Below are 19,407 nucleotides of genomic sequence, written 5' to 3'. Positions count from 1 at the left end.
AGGCTTTTTCCTGCTCCTTGTAAAATTCATTTCTTTAGCAAACAGAAGCCATAATTTTTAGAAAAAAATTATTTTTATTAGTGAGATTATATATTACTTTCAACATCTGCCTATCTTAATATAAGTAACTATACTTTTTCTGAAGAGCAAAATTTTACATATGTTTATTTTTGTTTAAATACCTTTTTTATTTCAATAATGGGTTTGGGGTAATAAAAATATACAAATGTATAGTGTAAAATGAATTTGAAATTATATAAATACAAACTATATCATGTCTTTCTGCAAATAAGATTTATCTTTAGATTTATCTTTTTCTCTCTTTTTCTTCTGTTTTTCTTCTGCTTGTTTTTCAAAATAATCTTTAAGGAGATGGTTCAGCTGTGGTTCATACTGGCTTGCGTGTTGCAATCCATCTTCCCTCCCTTAGAAAGATACAAAACATGAGACAACTATACTTTACAGTAGTTTCCATATTATCATTTCACTCATCTCCCATAGTGGCAAATTCAGAGCTGTTCCCAACTGAACCACCCCAAGCACTAACCCAAAAGTCAGTTTTAATTCAAAATGCTTGAATTAAATACATTTTTATTTTACCTTCACAGTGTTGGATCACACGCCCCCATAGTCGATTTTTCTTCAGACAGGCTAAATTTCCTACAATCAACAAATGCCTTCTTCCTCTGGTCAATGCAACATTCATTCTTTTTTCTGAATCAATAAATCCTACTTGTCTGGTCCTTACGCAGGACAGAATAATGATCTCCTTTTCAGCTCCCTGAAAAGCATCTACTGTGGACACCTGCACAGCTTTCATATCAGGATGGTCGAAGTCCACAGCACTGAGTAAATTACAGAGCTGTGGAGGAAAGAAGACAAGGCTCATGTGGTGCAGACGTCATGAAGAACCTAAGCCTCTCAACCTACCCACAGCAGCTGTCATCATTTAACTAATGTGGGTAATTTTCATTTTCTTTTTTATTACTCACAGAGATTTGGCTAATTTCTGAAATGATAAATAACTAATGATAATGTAAGTTATGAAACAAAATCAAAGTGATGATTTATCTTTTGCTAGGAAACTTATTTAGATATGCTAATTTAGAGCTGATAAACTAAATGAAACAGATGAAAAATACTAAAAATAAATAAATATAAATGAAAACTAGTTAGAAGTAACTGGCTTGTGTGTAGATTGATATCCGGTATCTATCTTTGATTTACTGATAAAATGTAATAATGAAAGAACATTTTGGAAAACAGATTCAATCCCATCTGTCCCAAAACACAAAGCATATACCATATTTCCTTCCCTCTAATTTGTTTATTTGCATTTTTGCCCCAACAGCTGTAAACTGAATTTAATTAAACCTTGTTAGGTTTACATTTAATTATACAGAAAAAAAGCCAGACTAGACAGAAGTCTGAATGCTGTTTTAATATACTAACTACAGTCCCCAAAGTTTTTCTAGCACCAAACCAACACAAACCAAACTACTACAAATGTAATATAAAATATTATAATATGAAATTATATTTAATAATGATAAATATCATAATAGGTAATACAAACCTTGTACATTTGGGATTTGTATAATGTTATCACCCCAATCATAGAACCCACTATTCCACTTGCAATCAGTGATTGGATCAGCTTGAGTGTGAAAGCAGCTTCTGCCACATTATGAAAGCTGTTATTTCTTTCAATCTGGAATAAGAAACAGAACCTAAATGACATTTCCCAGAAACACTACGGAAAGACCATGAAAAGCATGCAAACAACAACAATAAAATTAAAACAGGAAACTAAACTGTGTTGACTCTTATCAACACTAATGTCATTTACCTGTTCCAGTCCTTTAACATTATAGAAACACAGGGTTGGGAGCCATTCCAGTAAAGGGCTCCTCTCTGTTTCTGAAACACCATTCATGAGGTTTCCTTCATAAAACAGATCATTAGCAATAGCACTGATTGTAGGGTGACAACGGTACTGGGTTCTCAATAGAACTGGTTTGTGACCCTAAGAAATTTAAGTGCAGAAAAATAAAGAATTAAAACAGCATTTTTTTTCTTAGTGGAAAAAAATCCACAATAATATTTTAAAGTTTAAAAATACTGCCATATTGTGATCTTAGTAAATTACAACCATGATAAAATGAATAAAAAGAATTTTTTTGAATTTACTAAAAATATTTTTATAGTAAACTTTTTATACCAGAAAATTATAAAATATAAACAAATCCTAGACTATCTAATAAGTATGGTACCTAACATCATGCTTTCATAATCTATATGGAACTGGCCTAACACTAAATTGAAAATAAATCTTTAAAAAAATTAGAAACTGTTGTTGATAACTCATTAACTATCCTCCTTAGGTACAAGCCATTTTTCATTCTGAATCTTCAAAGAAGTTTCCGATTTTCTTAATACATCATAAACAAACTTCCATCTACTTCAGGGCTTTCCTTGAGTATGTTCTTTATTTGCAAAATGTTCTGTAATATTGTTTGAACATTTTGAATAGTTACAAGGCACTCTAATAATATGTAATAAAATGCAGGATTAGTGATCACATGGACAAAGGATCTTCTATGGGGGAGAAATATGTGAGGAAAAAAATCAATCCCCAATACTCTTTTAGGGCATAAATATGTGAAAAGACAACCCACCAAATGGAAGAAAATATTTGCAAATCATATATCTGATAAGGGATTAATATCCAAAGTATATAAAGAACTCCTACAACTCAACAACACAGCAAACAACCCAATTCAAAAATAGGCAAAGGGCTTGAATAGGCATTTTTCCAAAGATAAGTGCATGAAAAGATGCTCAACATGATTAGACATTAGGGAAACCACAATGAGATACCATTTTATACCCATTAAGATAGCTATTATTTTAAAAAATGAAAAATAACAAGTGTTGGTGAAGATGTGGAGAAATTAGAACCCTTGTACATTGCTGTTGGGAATGTAAAATGGAGCAGCAGCGATGGAAAAGAGTTTGGCAGTTTCTCAAAAGTTAAACATAGAATTACCATCAGATCCAGCAGTTGCACTTCTGAGTGTATACTCAAAACAACTGAAAGCAGAGACTTGAACAGATAATTGATACCAATTTTCCTAACAGCATTATTCACGATAGCTGAAGGGCAGAAACAACCCCAATGTCCATCAACAGACGAGTGGATAAATAAAATGTGGTGTACACATAAAACAATGGACTATTATTTAGCCTTAACAAGGAATAAAATTCTGACATATACTAAAACATGGACAAACTGTGAAAACATTATGCTCAGTAAATAAAGCCAGACACAAAAGGGAAAATATTGTATGATTCTACTTACATGAAGCAAATACAGAGACCAAAAGTAGAATAGGGGTCACCAGGGGCTCAGGGGAGAGGAGAATGAGGAATTATTGTTTAATAGGTACAAAGTTTCTGTTGGGTTGATGAAAAAGTTCTGGAAAAGGATGGGGTAATGGTTGCACTACATTGTAAATGTACTTAAAAAAAAAAAAAAAGTAAAAGTACTGTTACTTGCCGCCAGTGTGGATAAACCTCAAAAATGTCGTGCTTAGTGAAAGAAGCCAGACACAAAAGGTCACATATTGTATGATTTCAAGCTGTATGATACGAAAATTGTAAAGACCATATGATAGGAAATACAGAAAAGATAAATCCATACAGACTGAAAGCAGACTGGTGCTTGCCAGGGGCTGGAGGGAGGGAATAGAGAGTAACTGCTAAATGGGTACAGTTTTATTTTGAGGGGATGAAAATGTTTTGGAACTAGACAGAGGTAGTGGTTGCACAGCACTGTGGATGTACTAAAATGCCACTGAATTATTCATTTAAAATGGTTAATTTTGGGGGGGGGATGATTTGTAAAATTTATTGTTATGATTGCTTTCCACATTTAAATATATATTCACTTTTGAATTTTAATTTTTGCATCATTGAAAGTGAACTTCCAAAATGTATAAACCCAGGTCCCCCAAATCTGCATCCATCCCAGTGAAAAAAAATGGAAGAATGAGCCTCCAAATGACAGCAACTATAAAATGGTTAATTTTACGTTACGTGAATGTCACCTCAACTTAAGACTATATTAATAATTTTTAAATTTAAAAAAATGTGAAGTAGAGCTCTAGAACAGCTCTACAGTAGGGGATATGGATAACAGAGACATATAGATTTTTTTTTATTTTACAGCAAAATCAATATACTTACTACCCACTACGAAAGGACACAAGGAAAAGATTCATTTCATTCTTAAATTATTAGGGTTCAACTTATCTTTAAGATGAGTACTTTCTAAACAATTCCAATTAAAATAATTTTAGGGCAAGGACTTGTTCTTCTAATATTTTCACTTTCTATCCACCTACACAGTGTATAATCAATAAATGATAGTTCTGTATGAATTTAGCAGTAGTACCATTAAGCAAAGTCGATCAAAAAGCGTTTGTTCCAATCCATTTTCATGAGCTGCATCAGAACCCTGAATAGTAGGAGGGAGCTGTTTGGGATCTCCAACAAGAATCAGCTTTTCACACTCAAACCTAAAAACAGAATTCTAAAAATTAATCTAAGCAATGAGAGAAACATGCATTAACATCATTTACTGCACTATTTTCTAAAATTTCAAAGAATTTGAATACCATGACACGTTCTCAGAACTAACAAGGCTTAACAGTGATAATAAGTGTATTAAAAGGCTTTAAAAAGTTGTGCAGTAAAGAATCCTTGGGCTTCCCTGGTGGCGCAGTGCTTGAGAGTCCGCCTGCCGATGCAGGGGACACGGGTTCATGCCCCGGTCCGGGAGGATCCCACGTGCCGCGGAGCGGCTGGGCCCGTGAGCCATGGCCGCTGAGCCTGCGCGTCCGGAGCCTGTGCTCCACGGCGGGGGAGGCCACAGCGATGAGAGGCCCGTGTACCGCAAAAAAAAAAAAGAATCCTTTATATAACTTTACTTTTTTCCACATAAAACCTAGTAAGTGTCCCCTGCCTCTGCAAGGACTTAGTATTTCACAGAACACACTTTGAGAAACAATGATTTTTAGAATCTGTAAACTTAGAAACACTCTTAGAAGTCATCTGCCTTAAACTCTTGTTTTAGAGATGAAGCAAATTAGGCTCTCAGGGGTAAAATGTCTTTCTAAATAGGAATAGAATATAGTGGGAAAAAGTCCAAGTTTTGAAGAAAAACCTATATCCAAATTTTAGCTCTGTTATAGTGTGTGGACACAGCAAGTTATTTAATCTCTACAGCTTCACTATTCTTATCAGTAATCTTGATATAATAATACCATGCATGGCTGTTGTAAGGACTTAATAAAGTATGTAATGTGTCTAGTAGACAGTAGGTGCTCCACAGTATTAACCCTCCACCCTCTCATGCAGGGCCTTACTTTCTCCATCCCTGGCTCCTGAGTAGGGTGACCAACTCATTCTGGTTTGCCCAGGACTGTCCCAGTTTAAACACTGAAGACCCCATGATGCCGGAACCTCCCAAGTCCCGGGCAGATCGTGACAGTTGATGCCCTACTCCCTCATCCTTACACCTGGGAAAAAAGAACTGTAAATTCACCAAAATAATTGTGTGCTTTATTTTACAGTGGTTGTTAATGTTACATCCCCATTTTTTAAGGGGAAGAAAACATTCTTTTGGTTATGACGTGTGGAGATTTATTGCCATATATATTGAATCAAAATATATTAACATAAAAGTACTTGGGAAGTAAAATCTTTCTTGTGCATTTTCAACACTTACAAACTGGAAATCAGAAGATTAAATATTTACTATAAAAAAGAAAGAAAACGAAACAACAAGGGGGACAGAACAAGGCCTAGGACTGAAGCCTACTGAGTCTGGTCTAGTACTCCTTCCACTACCTTTAGGATTCCTCAATAAGAGATGCTTTGAAAGCACAGTGTTTCAATTGGCTGAGACAGCTTAGAAGATTTCATAGTTTCCTAAATTTTAGTAGACAAATTTTCATTTTCAACTTATTTTTCTTTATCTACTTTCATAATCTAAAAAATATTTTCGTAACCTAAACACTGGAATTATATCAAGGTAAGGAACTAAAGAACATTCTTCAGTAGAGTTATGTTCTTAAACTATGACTAAAGAGGCACCTTTAGTCTGGTTGAGAAGCCTGCAACGTTCTAGTAGAATCCTAGCACTTGAACTTTCAAGGCTTTAAGAATGTCTAAACTGTGATCCAAGTAGTGATCCAACTGCCTCAACGGTGATCTAACAAAATTTTGATACATTAACCCCTCCCTCAAATTTCCCTCTGGATTCTTTCAAAAAATCAGTTTAGTACTTGCGTTGCTAGGAATTTTCACAAAAGTCTGGGAAGAGTTTGAACTGAGGAAATGTTTGAAATAATTGTAACATCTGAACATCTTTGGAAAAGAACTTTTAGGTTACCTTGCAATGGGAAGGAGGGAAGCCGGTTCTGTGATTTGACTACACTCATCCAGGACAGCCACAGGAAATTTAAGATCATTCATGCATGGGAATGGGCAGGCTGCACAGGTAACTCCAACTACTCGGACCTTTATTACAGTAAGAGTGTTATTCATTAACAACTATTAAACAAATTAAGAGAATATATTTACCAAAAAACTTACAGGCTAAAATCAGAAATGAGCAGGTCCTAATTTAATCACTGGCAATCAGAAATCATAGGCCACTTTACATTTTCATTATTCCCACATAAGAAATGGAAATTCCTCTAAGAGTTTTATTTATGAACAGGTGATACCAATGAGCAATAGTTTATAGTAAACCGGGCTTTCACTTAGAAAGGTATCAAAGAAACCATTAATAATTATTCTTACATATCAATGTGCTGGATAAGGATGTAAAACGGTAAGTAGTTTACATAAATGACTAATTTGCATTAATTGAATGTAGTCAAACTAAGCCCCTCTGGATTTGGTTGGGGAGAAGGGAGGAAAGGTAAGTCTATAACTCAGATAATAAAAAGTTGGTCTGAAGGCTTCCGAGGACTTCTAGAACCCAAACTTGTTGTAGATTGATTATTATTTACAATTCCCTCCTTCCCCGTGACAGTATTACTCATCCACACCCTTTGCTGCGTGCCTCTGCAGTGTCTCCCACCACAGAAGTAGGTGGAGTATACTTCCCTGCCCCCTGATGTCGGGCTTGGCCATATGACCTGTTATAGCAATGGAATGTTAGCTGATGTGCTGGGAACAGAAGCTTTACACGTATTTGTATGATCTTGCCTGCCCTCTTGCACTTCTGCTGTCTGTCAGGAGAGGGGCATCATGCCACAGACAACTGTTCTCAGAACGAGAGGCTTGACCCACACCAAATGACCTGTAGAGTTGTTAAGTTTGTTGTCTTAAATTATTGAGATTTTGTTTGTTAAGCAACATGATTTCAGCAATAGCTGACCAAAACAGGGTCCCAAACAGGTTGACTGTCCCAAATCTCTCGCAGAAAAAGTGGACCCATGTCCACATTGTCCAACAAGCCAACAACCCTCTTTTCCTCCACTCCCTTTTCTTCCCCCCCAGGCTCTCCTTTCACAGGAGAAAGCTACTAAATGACTTCTTTCTCTCCTCCCAGCTGACACCCAGACTGGCCTGGATCAGAACTTGATGAAGGAGATGATGCTACTTGTTGCAGCCAGAGACCCTATGTGTCCAGTGTTGGTTCCCAACACCTGGGATTAAGTGCCTGAGCCTCCTAGATTCTTAGGATAGATTTCAGACAGACCCTGAAAGGACTGGTTTGGTTTCTAGGAAAGCACCAAAGATAAAAATGAACTTGGATATTTTGCCAAGTGTCAGACTTTCTCTTCCTCTGTTTCTAGAAAAAAGCCAAGTTTTGTTTAACTTCCCAGGAATCTATTCCCACCTCTTCACTTTCCCCTTAAGCCTATAAAAAGATATGCATATAGGGAGAAAGAGAAAAGATGACTCTGTCATCGAGAGTTGGCTGTGTTCACAAATTTGAAGAACGCTTTGCAATAAAACGTGCACTGGATAGACAGGCACACTTCAGTTGAATCTGCGCTATCACAGTCATTTGTTTTATTTAAGGGAAATAAATAGGAATAATACTCCTATCAACAGGAATAAAAGGGATCTGAATCGTATATATAAACTAAATAAATAAACAGACAAACTGAAGCTGTTTCCCCTCACCTGCTTCAGCAAGGTTTTATTGGTCCCCAGTTTATGCTGCTCAATACTTTTCCTCACATAGACTCTTTCCACAGGAGTCAGGTCTTCCTTCATGAGTGCATGTAGTTCTTTTAATTGTTCATTTTCATTTTCTGAGCCAGCATGCAAACTTAAAAAAGAATTACATAAAAGAATACCCTTTGATTCCATTTTCACAGCATCACAAATAAGTAAAATACAGATTTCCTAAATTAACACCAAGAAAAAGATACAGCTTTCTCTAGTCTTCTTCAGAAACCAGATTTAAGGTAACACTTATATAAAATTATACTTCTGTGAACATTCTGTGACTTTTGGAATTTAGCGTTCTTACCTGTAAGGTAAAACTGGCTTGGCAATCTTCCTGACACTCCCAACCCTGACAAACTTTTCAAATCCAAGACTAAGAAGCCTTTAAAGAAAACAGGGTAAAATAGATTCTGATTATTTAGAAAATGGAATCTAAAAGTTTCACATAATATTTACATTATTAAAATTAACTTTGCATAACAGTATATTTTATATTATGTAGTTCAATGTGAAATGGCTAACCTCAAAGTAAATATAATGTAGTTGAAAGACTTTTTTATAAAATGTGTTTCAGAGAATTTAAAAAAATGTATTATCTTTTTTTTTAAAGCATGCCTTTATTTTCTTTTATTTTAACTTTATTTATTTATTTTTGGCTGCATTGGGTCTTCATTGCTGTGCACGGGCCCTCCTCAGCTGCGGCGAGCAGGGGCCACTCCTTGCCGCAGTGCGCGGGCCTCTCACTGTGGTGGCCTCGCCCATAGCGGAGCACAGGCTTTAGGCGTGCAGGCTTCAGCAGTTGTGGCACATGGGCTCAGTAGTTATGGCTCGTGGGATCCAGAGCACCAGCTCAGTAGTTGTGGCCCACGGGCCCATTTGCTCCACAGCATGTGGAATCTTCCCGGACCAGGGCTCGAACCTGTATCCCCTGTATTGGTAGGCGGATTCCTAACCACTGCACCACCAGGGAAGCCCAAAAATATGTATCATCTTATGTTGAGGGCTCATGAAACGTTCATAAAATATTTATGTTAGAATTTATCACAAGTAAAATTGCCCTGGGAATTCCCTGGTGGTCCTGTGATTAGGATTTGGCTCACTGCTGTGGCCCAGGTTCAATCCCTGGTCAGGGAACTAAGATCCCAAAAGCCGCGCGGCCAAAAAGAAAAACAAAAACTACAAAAAAACAGGGCTTCCCTGGTGGCGCAGTGGTTGGGAGTCTACTTCTTAGCTATGTGGCCTCAGCAAAATACCTGACTTGAGTTTCAGTTCCTCATCTCTAACATAAGATATTGTGCAGAGCTGTAATGAGTATTAAACAAGATAAGGTATGTTAAGAAGCTAACACTCTTTCTACTAAATCTCGATGCTAAATATATGGTAGCTATTGCTTTCCATATTATTATGTCTTTAGGAGCAACTTTGTCTTTTTGTAGTTTTTTTTTTTTTTTTTTTTTTTGCGGTACGCAGGCCTCTCACTGTTGTGGCCTCTCCCATTGCGGAGCACAGGCTCCGGACGCGCAGGCTCAGTGGCCATGGCTCACAGGCCTAGCCTCTCTGCGGCATGTGGGATCTTCCCGGACCGGGGCACGAACCCGTGTCCCCTGCATCGGCAGGTGGACTCTCAACCACTGCGCCACCAGGGAAGCCCTAAAGAATCTCTTCTACGTGTTTTCTGTTACTTTTCAGTAGTTAGTACTTACTCTTCTAGCTTCTTGATTTTTCTTTTCTAACAGTCTACAGTTAAATTTTAATCTTAGGCTAAGCAATCTGAAGTTCTTTGCTGTTTAGTCTCCAGGTAACTTGTCATTATCTTGAATCAGAAAATGTCCTCAGCCACTGTTTTCGATTACTCAGAAGAAAGCGTACACACAGGTAGAACCTTCCTGGAGGGCAATCTTGCAAAGTATATTAAGAAGCTTAAAAATGTTCATATCTTTTATTCTAGGCCTAGGACGTTTTCTTCAGGAAAGAATAAGAAATGGATACCAAGATTTATGTTTAAGGAACTTGGTTGCAATATTATTTATAATGGCAAAAATCTGGTAAGAACTTACTGATCAAAAATTGCTTATCATATAAGAAAATCATTGCATTTAATAGAGCTATGAAAAATTTTGGTTTCTAAGCTTTAATACCATAGAGAAATAATCACTGAGTAAAAAAAAGCAGGACAGGGCTTCCCTGGCGGCACAGTGGTTGAGAGTCCGCCTGCCAATGCAGGGGACACAGGTTCGTGCCCCGGTCCGGGAAGATCCCACATGCCGCAGAGCATCTGGGCCCGTGAGCTATAACCACTGAGCCTGCGTGTCCGGAGCCTGTGCTCCGCAACAGGAGAGGCCACAACAGTGTGAGGCCCGCGTACCGCAAAAAAAAAAAAAAAAAGCAGGACCCAAAACAATATATACTGTTGAATCCTAAGTTTGGAAAACAAAATGAGTGTGTGTATATGTATTAAAAGTCCGTAAAGAAATATAATAAAATATTCTCTGTACTGTCTTGCATATTTTCTGCCATAAACATTAACTGATATAATTATAAAAGTTAATTTTTAAAAAGTCTACACTTACAAATAATGGATATTTCTCCTAATCAAACTTTATCATTTGTGTGAAATTCAGATCATTAAACATTGGAATATTGGTAAAACATTACGTAATACTTTCTTTGCTTTTTTTTTGGCCACACTGCGGCATGAAGAATCTTAGTTCCTCAACCAGGGATCAAACCCGCCCCATGCAGTGGAAGCGCCAAGTCTTAACCACTGGACCACCAAGGAAGTCCCAATTGTTAATAAAATTTACACAAAAATTTTACACCTGTAAAACAGATTGTGCTATTGCCTTCCATGAAACAGCAACAGGCTAACTTATTAGTCTGTAAGTAGGATAAAATCAAATACAAAACCTGACAATTTTGGTATAGGGATGGGATAAAGGTAAAACTAAAGGTAGATCCCTCTTATTGAAACCAAAAACATAATTTAATCTAACTGTTCAGCTATTTTACCATTATTTGTTCATATAGGCAGGTGGATAAGAGAATAACCCATGACCTGGTTTTGCAATTTTAGCCTACTTCCAAGGTAACAACCCATAGCTCCTGGGTCAGAGACAAAGGACTTTTACTTATGGCACAGGAAGCAGCATAAGCACCAACATATCTACTGTGGTTTCCCTTGGTCCCCTTGTCCTATGAGGAGACACAGAGAATCCAAATGGATGCCTGCACTGCAGTGGATTGAGTTGTAGGAAAGGAACACTGAGCTTGGGAATCCACTATTTTTATAACAAGCAGTAAGTAACCCTGCTCTTTGTCTGGGAGGGAGATACTACCTCATCAGTCAAGGTTGCTCACTGCAGACACAACCCTACGAAATGTGCTGAGTAAGAGTGGTCAGGGCCTTGCACGGTAGATTCCTCCCCCAACAATACACGTTCTGGGCTGGACTCAAATTTTTACACAAGCAACTAATAAGTTAGCCTGTTACTGTTTCATGGATGCTGGTTCTTGAGTCAGAGATAAAGGCCTTGCATGTCTGGCATACCCAGGAAAAATGTGCATGGACACTCAGGGCCTATAGCGATCTACCTCTCTCAACAATAACCTAAAACATTAGGTACTGAAATATACGTGTGATACCTACCCAAGAAGTACTCTGTCAACAGCTACATTAGTAGAAGAAGAAATCAAAACTTTCCATGGTCTTGCATTTCCAACGGTAAGAGCTTCACTCTTTTCAAATAGCTGCACAAAAAACAAAATCACCACTGCCAGCAAATAACTCTTTCCTGCTCCAAAAACACCTAATTATTTTGAAAGGGAAAAAAATAAAGGCAATATCATAAATAAATTTCTGAAAAGCACAAGAAATATTTCATCCATCTCCCTCTCTCCTTCATTTAAGTAATTTATTGAAAAATATTAACTGAGTGCTCACTATGTGCTTAATTAGGACAAGGGATAAATACATAGATAATTATTCAAAAGACCTGAATATTTAATGAGACCATAGTCTACTTAGGAAGATAGACAAGCAAAGAACAATGATAAAACAATATGGTAAGTAACATTGTTGGTATCAGAGAAAGAACATCTCTCTTTGCTTTGGTAGAGTTGGGAATGCTTCCTAAAAATAAAAAGAGTAACAGAACTAAATCTTCCAGGATAAGATATCCTGTTAAAGAGAGGGTCATTCTAGGCAGAGGCATGACAAAGCACACAGCTGACAAGTATTTCCATACAGCCTATAGCAAATAGGCAAGAGATGAGGCTGTCTGACAAGGCAGGCAAGGGGATAAATCACAAGAGTTCTGCTTGCTATGGCTAAAAGTTTGAATTTTATCTTAAAGACCAGGGGAAATCAACGAAGGATTTTAAGTAATGGAACTAAATCAGATTTTTTTTTTAGAAAAACTACTTGAGGGAAAATATGAAGAAGGGTAAAACTAAAGGTAGGTCAATTAGAAAGCTGTGTGAGGTGATCATAACAATAATACATGCCAACTTTACTAAGTGCCTCCCATGTGCCAGACACCACTCTAAGCCCTTTATTTATGTTAACTCATTTAATCCTCCAAACCTATGAGACAGATGCTATTATCAAACCCCATTTTATAGGGTAGTCTCACCAACTAGGCTATACGGAGGCATGATGAAGGCTTGGATTGAGGAGGTGCAAATGAGCTGGCGAGGAGAGAATCAATATGAAAAGTGGGTACAAACAAGAAGGGACATCTCAGTGACTGATCTGATGAGGGGAGAGAAACAGAGAGATGGAGGAGTGTTAAGAGAAAGTCACTTAATCTAGGGAGAAAACTAATCTAGGATGACTCCCAAGTGTCTAGCTTGGTCAACAGAGTGGATGTGAAGCAAATCCTCAAAAAAAGGACGAAAAGTAGGATCAGCTTCACGGAAAAGGTCTGTGAGAGGAAATGAGTTAAAGAGGGAACAGATTCCAGATAAAAGTAGTAGCTCTGAAGAGGAGAAAGTAAAGCTCCTTCACTGAGACAGAACCAGAAGAGTAAGAATAGGTCCATACTTAGGTAAGTTGGAAAAGGAAGGTAGGACATTGAAACGAGTTTCTGTTATGACCTCCATTTCCTATTTTAGAAGCAAAATCAATTTCAGAGAGAGAGAGTGGGGCAGGGGCAAGGATGGTATTATGGGAAGGATGAAGGTTTGGAATAGCTACTATGAAGGATGAAGGGTGAGCTGACTAGGAATTAATAGAGAGCAACACGTAGATGTCTAGATCAAATCTGGATACTTTGATAATGAGAGTATAATGCTACCCATTCATCAGATATGCTGCCTATTCTCCCTTTTAGGGTGGTCAGTTCTGCTCTCATCTAATAGTTTACTAAAATGGGTCCAGATTTGAAAAATGTAGTTATTCTGGAATCTTGTCTGACTAGGAAATTACAAGCGAGCAGATTGAGTTACAAAAGCTTATATGACAATGTATTTACTAGAACCGTTTTCTTTTCTTCCTTCTTACCATGTATGATCGTGATAGGGAGGGTATGAATTCCCAGTTCCTTCACTTCTTCACCACTTGCACGTGATGCCATCATTTGAGCTATCTGAATTAGAGCTGTAGCTTGATCCGTGTTTAACTTGTGTGCCTGAATTAACTCACTAGCTAACTGCAATGTTGCTCCTATACTGAGTAGTTCAAATTTTGTGCTGATATTCGAGAAGGCTGGTGGGATAAATTTTCTCTTATTGACTCTCTTGTTGCTCATTGTAGTTGATGAAGACCTAAGCAAATGAAAATTTTTTTAAATGAGAGGCTTTTGAAATAGGTGAGTAGACCTAGTCATAACTTAGCCTTCACTTTATAAGCATCACAGCTAACATTTTTTTGGAGACACAAATAAACATATACCCCAATTTGGAGGAGGATGGAAGAGAACTAACATTTGTTGAAAACCTACTATGTGCTGGCATTATACTAAGCATTTTACATGTTACTTGGTGCAATCTTCACAACAGTACTAAGTAGTTAATTATCCCAAATAGAGGTACAGAAATATTAACATTTTCCCCCAAAGCACACAGCTAATAAGTCATATACTGACTTAAAGCCCATGTTCTATTAAACAAAACCAACTTAGGTAATTAATATAGCCTCCGTTTAAGGTAAAACTGCAATAACCTGGTTTTATTTCTATTAAGACTGAATTCCTGGGCTTTGCTGGTGGCGCAGTGGTTAAGAATCCACCTGCCAATGCAGGGGACAAGGGTTCGAGCCCTGGTCTGGGAAGATCCCACATGCCGCGGAGCAACTAAGCCCGTGCGCCACAACTACTGAGCCTGCACTCTAGAGCCCGCGAGCCACAACCACTGAGCCCGTGAGCCACAACCACTGAAGCCCGCGTGCCTAGAGCCCGTGCTCTGCAACAAGAGAAGCCACTGCGATGAGATGCCCACACACCGCAACAAAGAGTAGCCCCCACTCACGCAACTAGAGAAAGCCCGCGCACAGCAATGAAGACCCAAAGCAGCCAAAAATAAAATAAATAAATAAATTTTTTTAAAAATGCATTCCTTTCAAAGTAGATAAATGACATAATGGATAAGGATATTTATTTTTCTTACCTAGGACTTTATTATGGTGAAAAAAAATGAAATACCACAAGTTAGATCATAATATTACAAATTAGAAACTAGACTTTTTCTATCATTTTAGTGAATTCAATATAATGTCGCTCCCAATTTTTAAAAAAAGGGCATGGTGCTTGAGAAATTAAAAATGAGATATAGGTTATGTCAAGAATAAAATTAGTATCAATATATATACTGGATTCAAGCTGTAAAATGTTACATAATTTTAAATGTTTTAAATGTTAAATAATTTGTAGCATAAAAGTACAGATAAATACATAAATAAAAACACTCAAAAGACCCTTAGGAAATTATTCCTTGACAAAGGAAAAAGATTTGCAGTAACCCTTACTAGACTCTACCACAATAAATAAATAAACAGATAGATGAATGGGTGGATTGTTGGGAAATGATGTGTATTCCCCTTTCTCTTTTGAACCACTGACAAACAGTAACCTCATAATCACTGAAAGAAAATTAACACTTTGTTGGCAAAAATTTATGTAATGTACTTTTATTACATTTTCATATTTACAATTAGTCATCATTTTTTAATACAATGACCCAAAGGTAAATAATGACTTACATTGTTAACAGGTACTGTGTTAGAGGTAGAGTAGCTGGATTAAAGTTGTCCTGAATATTTTTCAAAGTGGTCAGCTCTGTGCTAGCATTACAAACCAATAATGCATGGACCACTGCTGTAGGCAGAATGCAGAAAATTAACATTAATGTAAATGAAATGAACCATTTAAAAAAATCTATTAAATGTACACATAACTCAGAGTTCAGCTACTGAATTAATCACACAACATAAAATAAACGCTTAAGTACATGCAGAGGTCCTTTTATCCATTAAACTACTATACTACCTGCTCATTCATACTTTATAAATTGCATAACTTAACATCGAATTTGGACTTCCATATGTCAGTTAATGAATAAGAATAACTGTTTTGAGTTAGGGTGTGGTGACACTGCTTAACAGCCAGTTCAATTTAATCAGCATACACTGTACAGTAGTGTTTATGGAATTTGTTAACATGTTCTTGCATTTCTTCCTCAATTATTTTATAGGAATATATGGAAAGCAGAAAATTAGAATGCTTTTATTGGTGAGGAAACAACTGCAACAAATATGAAAATATGCATTCAAAAAATGACAAATGTTCACTTAATTAGGCTCTTATTGAACTCAAGCTGGTTGACTAGGTTTATTCAGTTCTAAAAGAAAAAAAATCAAGTTAAAAATGTCTATGAAATATTTGAAATGGGTCATTAAATGCTGTGTCTTAATTAGATATGGACCAAATTCGACCATCAGAAATTACTCCAGAGATCAAAATGTATAGAGAAGTATACAGATTCATAGAACTGGATAGGGATTCAGCTTACTAAAGCTTCCTTTATTAAAAGAAAAGTAAGGCTCATAGCCTACTGTCTTATTGAGAATTTCTCAAGGCAGATGATAAAATAGCCTCAAATGAAAATCATACCCTCCCGCTCAACTGCTCACGAAATCTCTTGCAAAATCTACAAGACCTTCTCAATGTAAAAATAAATGATTTGTTTACTAAATGTATACTACTAGAATAATAAACCAAGAGGATTAAATAAATGAAGAACTGGAACTTGATATAAGAAATTATTTAAGGAAATTCTTATTTATATGTTTAATATTTATATTTTTAGAAATCGGGTATATACCATGTAAAATTCAACTTTAACAAAATACTTAAGTGAGGGGTCAAGATTTTATTATATTGTTAGCCCTCTAGGACTTGAGCTGCAGAAATATTTAGATATTCAACTTTCATACACATTTCAAGAATACTGTACACAATAATAGGAAGTAGAGGTGGATGCTTTTTGTTGGCTTTAATCAAACAATCCCACACAAAGTTAGCATTCTTGCTCACAGTGCATCACATGTCTTTCATTCTTTTTTAATACAAATTAATATGGGCATAATAATACTTACTGTTAGTGGGCCAATTCGAAGGGAAATAACCTTTCAAAGGTAGTAGCTCTACCTCATTGATAGATGATGGACCAAAGAAAGTACTACATGCAATAAAAGTATCCAATTCAAAGTCCAGGGTTTTTGAAACCACCCAAAGATCATCTGAAAAGACAAACACTTTTAAAGGATTCAGAACTATGCTCCATCCAAAGCTACCTTGGATTTCTTTGATGCTTAGTCCTACATTATTTCTCAAAAAAACAAACTTGGTTATTATCACCAACAAGATTCCACCCAGAGACCCAAACACATAACATTTCATTCCCATGTTTTTAACTCAATTAGTTTAATGTTTTTAAAGTTACTTTATAATTTAAAAAAAAAACTGTAAATAAAGCAAAGATAACATCTAACTCATTTTTCTCTTATAGCTACATTTGATTTTCCCAAGGTAGAATATTAGTCTAAAAAGATGCTCCACCATGTAAAGGTTTCTATGCTCAAATAAAGTTGGCAATCCATGGATAGAATACAAGTTCTCTTAACAGACTTCCACTTAACATATGTTCCAGATTAATTAACGTTCTCCTTTCTTCTCCATAGTACACTGAGCACTCATAGCTAGTAGGCTGCTTTCCAAAATATCTATGCACTATTTCTACCATCAGTGGAGTTTACAAAGAGTCAACTGCATTTGTTCTAAAACTTATTTATACTAGTTGTATTTGCTATTATAATTATATAACTTAATCACATATTATTTGACCCATTATGAGTATGAAGGAAAAAACTTGTTGTTTAAAGAAAACTACATTCCGGCCTTCCCTGGTGGCACAGTGGTTAAGAATCCACCTGCCAATGCAGGGGACACAGGTTCAAGCCCTGGTCCAGGAAGATCCCATATGCTGCGGAGCAACTTAAGCCTGTCTGCCACAACTACTGAGCCCATGCGCCTAGAGCCTGTGTTCCGCAACAAGAGAAGCCACTGCAGTGAGAAGCCCGTGCACTGCAACTAAGACCCAATGCAGCCATAAATAAATAAATGTATTTTTTTTAAAATGTAGGTAGCTATAAGGTACTAGATTTAGCTTTGCTTTGTTGATTCAAAGTTTCTTATATCATTTAAAATAACTAATCAAATAACAAAAGCAAGCTAGGTTAGGATCAATGACAAGTGTAGGTCATGAAACCAAAGATAAAAATTAACCCAACTTAGGGACTTCCCTGGTGGCGTGGTGGTTAAGAATCTGCCTGCCAAGGCAGGGGACAAGGGTTCGAGCCCCAGTTCAGGAAGATCCCACATGCTGCAAAGCAACTAAGCCCGAGCACCACAACTACTGGAGCCTGCACACCTAGAGCCCGTGCTCCGCAACAAGGGAAGCCACCGCAATGAGAAGCCCGCGCACTGCAATGAAGACTAGCCCCTGCTCACTGCAACTAGAGAAAGCCCGTGCGCAGCAACAAAGACCAAACGCAGCCAAAAAAAGAAAAAAATTTTTAAGGATTTTATTTCCAAATATACAAAATTTGGGGTCCAAGGTTGTCATATTGTGCAGCAATGACAGAAGTATCACTAAACTCATTACATTTTCAGCTTATTTTTTATATTAGGTTCAGGATACAGTTCATTCAGTACACTTATGATGCCAAGAGCTTGGTGTGACTCTTTAACCAAAATTAAACAGTTTTTGGTAGCCTACAATAAAGCTTTTAAAAAAACTAAAATTTAAAATATGCTTTTTAGGGGTGGGGGGAATAAAATATGCTTTTTAGAAATGGTCTAATTTATTATACAATAATTCACAATATGTACTATGAAACTGTACTCTTAAAAATCTCTTTAATATAAAGAATTTACAGGGCTGTATGTAACTGAGATACAAGGCTAGACGCAGCCACAACATAATCAGATCAACTTACCTTTGCTGTAAGTCGAAGAACTTTCCTTCCGACTCAGCTTAAGATAAAGTTTGCTCTTAGGTTCATTATAAAATTCAGGATCTACAGTAGTAAACTTCTTTAGTTTACCATACTGTTTTCTTTGAAAATCAAACCCTTTTCTGCAAAATGAGTAAAAGACAAAAGTGAATTTGAATATTAAGGTATGATTTTTTTTTTGAGATATAACTGACATACAACATTATATTAGTTTCAGGTGTACAACATAATGATTTGATATATGTATATACTGTGAAATTATCAGCATAAGTCTGGTTAACATCCATTGCCACACAAAGTTTTTTTCTTGTGAAGAAAATGGATGAAGTTTTTATTTTTAAATAAATTGAATTTTTTAAAAAAGCACTGAAGAACTCATTGCGTGTATAAAATTTTTTTCAAATAAAAATTTTTTCTTGTAATGAGCTCTTACTCTCTCACCAATTTTCAAATATACAGTAAAGTAATATTAACTATAGTCACCATGCTATACATTACATCTGCAGGACTTATTTATTTTATAACTGGAAGTTTGAAGGTACAAATTTTTTTTTTAAATCTTTAAAATACAGTATGAAGAGGCAAGAACCAGGGATGTGTATGTTTATATACTTTCATACATATATACACAATAAAAATAC

The 19,407-nt window shown here is 36.4% G+C and overlaps 1 protein-coding gene across 2 annotated transcripts in view; it reads right to left on the bottom strand.

Moving 5' to 3' along the window:
• Positions 1 to 212: 212 nt before the first annotated feature.
• Positions 213 to 19,407, bottom strand: part of ZGRF1 (zinc finger GRF-type containing 1) — a gene marked incomplete at its 5' end in the record, with an annotated part of 67,195 nt that continues 48,000 nt past the window's right edge. For both annotated transcript variants that reach the window (XM_082837748.1, XM_082837749.1), the window contains 13 exons: positions 213 to 425; positions 601 to 862; positions 1,577 to 1,711; positions 1,850 to 2,026; positions 4,457 to 4,580; positions 6,458 to 6,585; positions 8,209 to 8,356; positions 8,561 to 8,638; positions 11,903 to 12,062; positions 13,757 to 14,019; positions 15,452 to 15,566; positions 16,847 to 16,990; positions 18,749 to 18,888. In XM_082837748.1, the coding sequence (XP_082693874.1) occupies positions 268 to 425; positions 601 to 862; positions 1,577 to 1,711; positions 1,850 to 2,026; positions 4,457 to 4,580; positions 6,458 to 6,585; positions 8,209 to 8,356; positions 8,561 to 8,638; positions 11,903 to 12,062; positions 13,757 to 14,019; positions 15,452 to 15,566; positions 16,847 to 16,990; positions 18,749 to 18,888 (2,032 nt within the window). In that variant the 3' untranslated portion in view covers positions 213 to 267. The remainder of the gene's footprint in view (positions 426 to 600; positions 863 to 1,576; positions 1,712 to 1,849; positions 2,027 to 4,456; positions 4,581 to 6,457; positions 6,586 to 8,208; positions 8,357 to 8,560; positions 8,639 to 11,902; positions 12,063 to 13,756; positions 14,020 to 15,451; positions 15,567 to 16,846; positions 16,991 to 18,748; positions 18,889 to 19,407) is intronic.

This window comes from Leucopleurus acutus, assembly GCF_964270905.1.
Source record: "Leucopleurus acutus genome assembly, chromosome: 4".
NCBI lineage: Eukaryota > Metazoa > Chordata > Mammalia > Artiodactyla > Delphinidae > Leucopleurus > Leucopleurus acutus.
The sequence above is the reverse complement of the archived record's forward strand: the minus strand, read 5'-3'. Positions and strand labels throughout refer to the sequence as shown.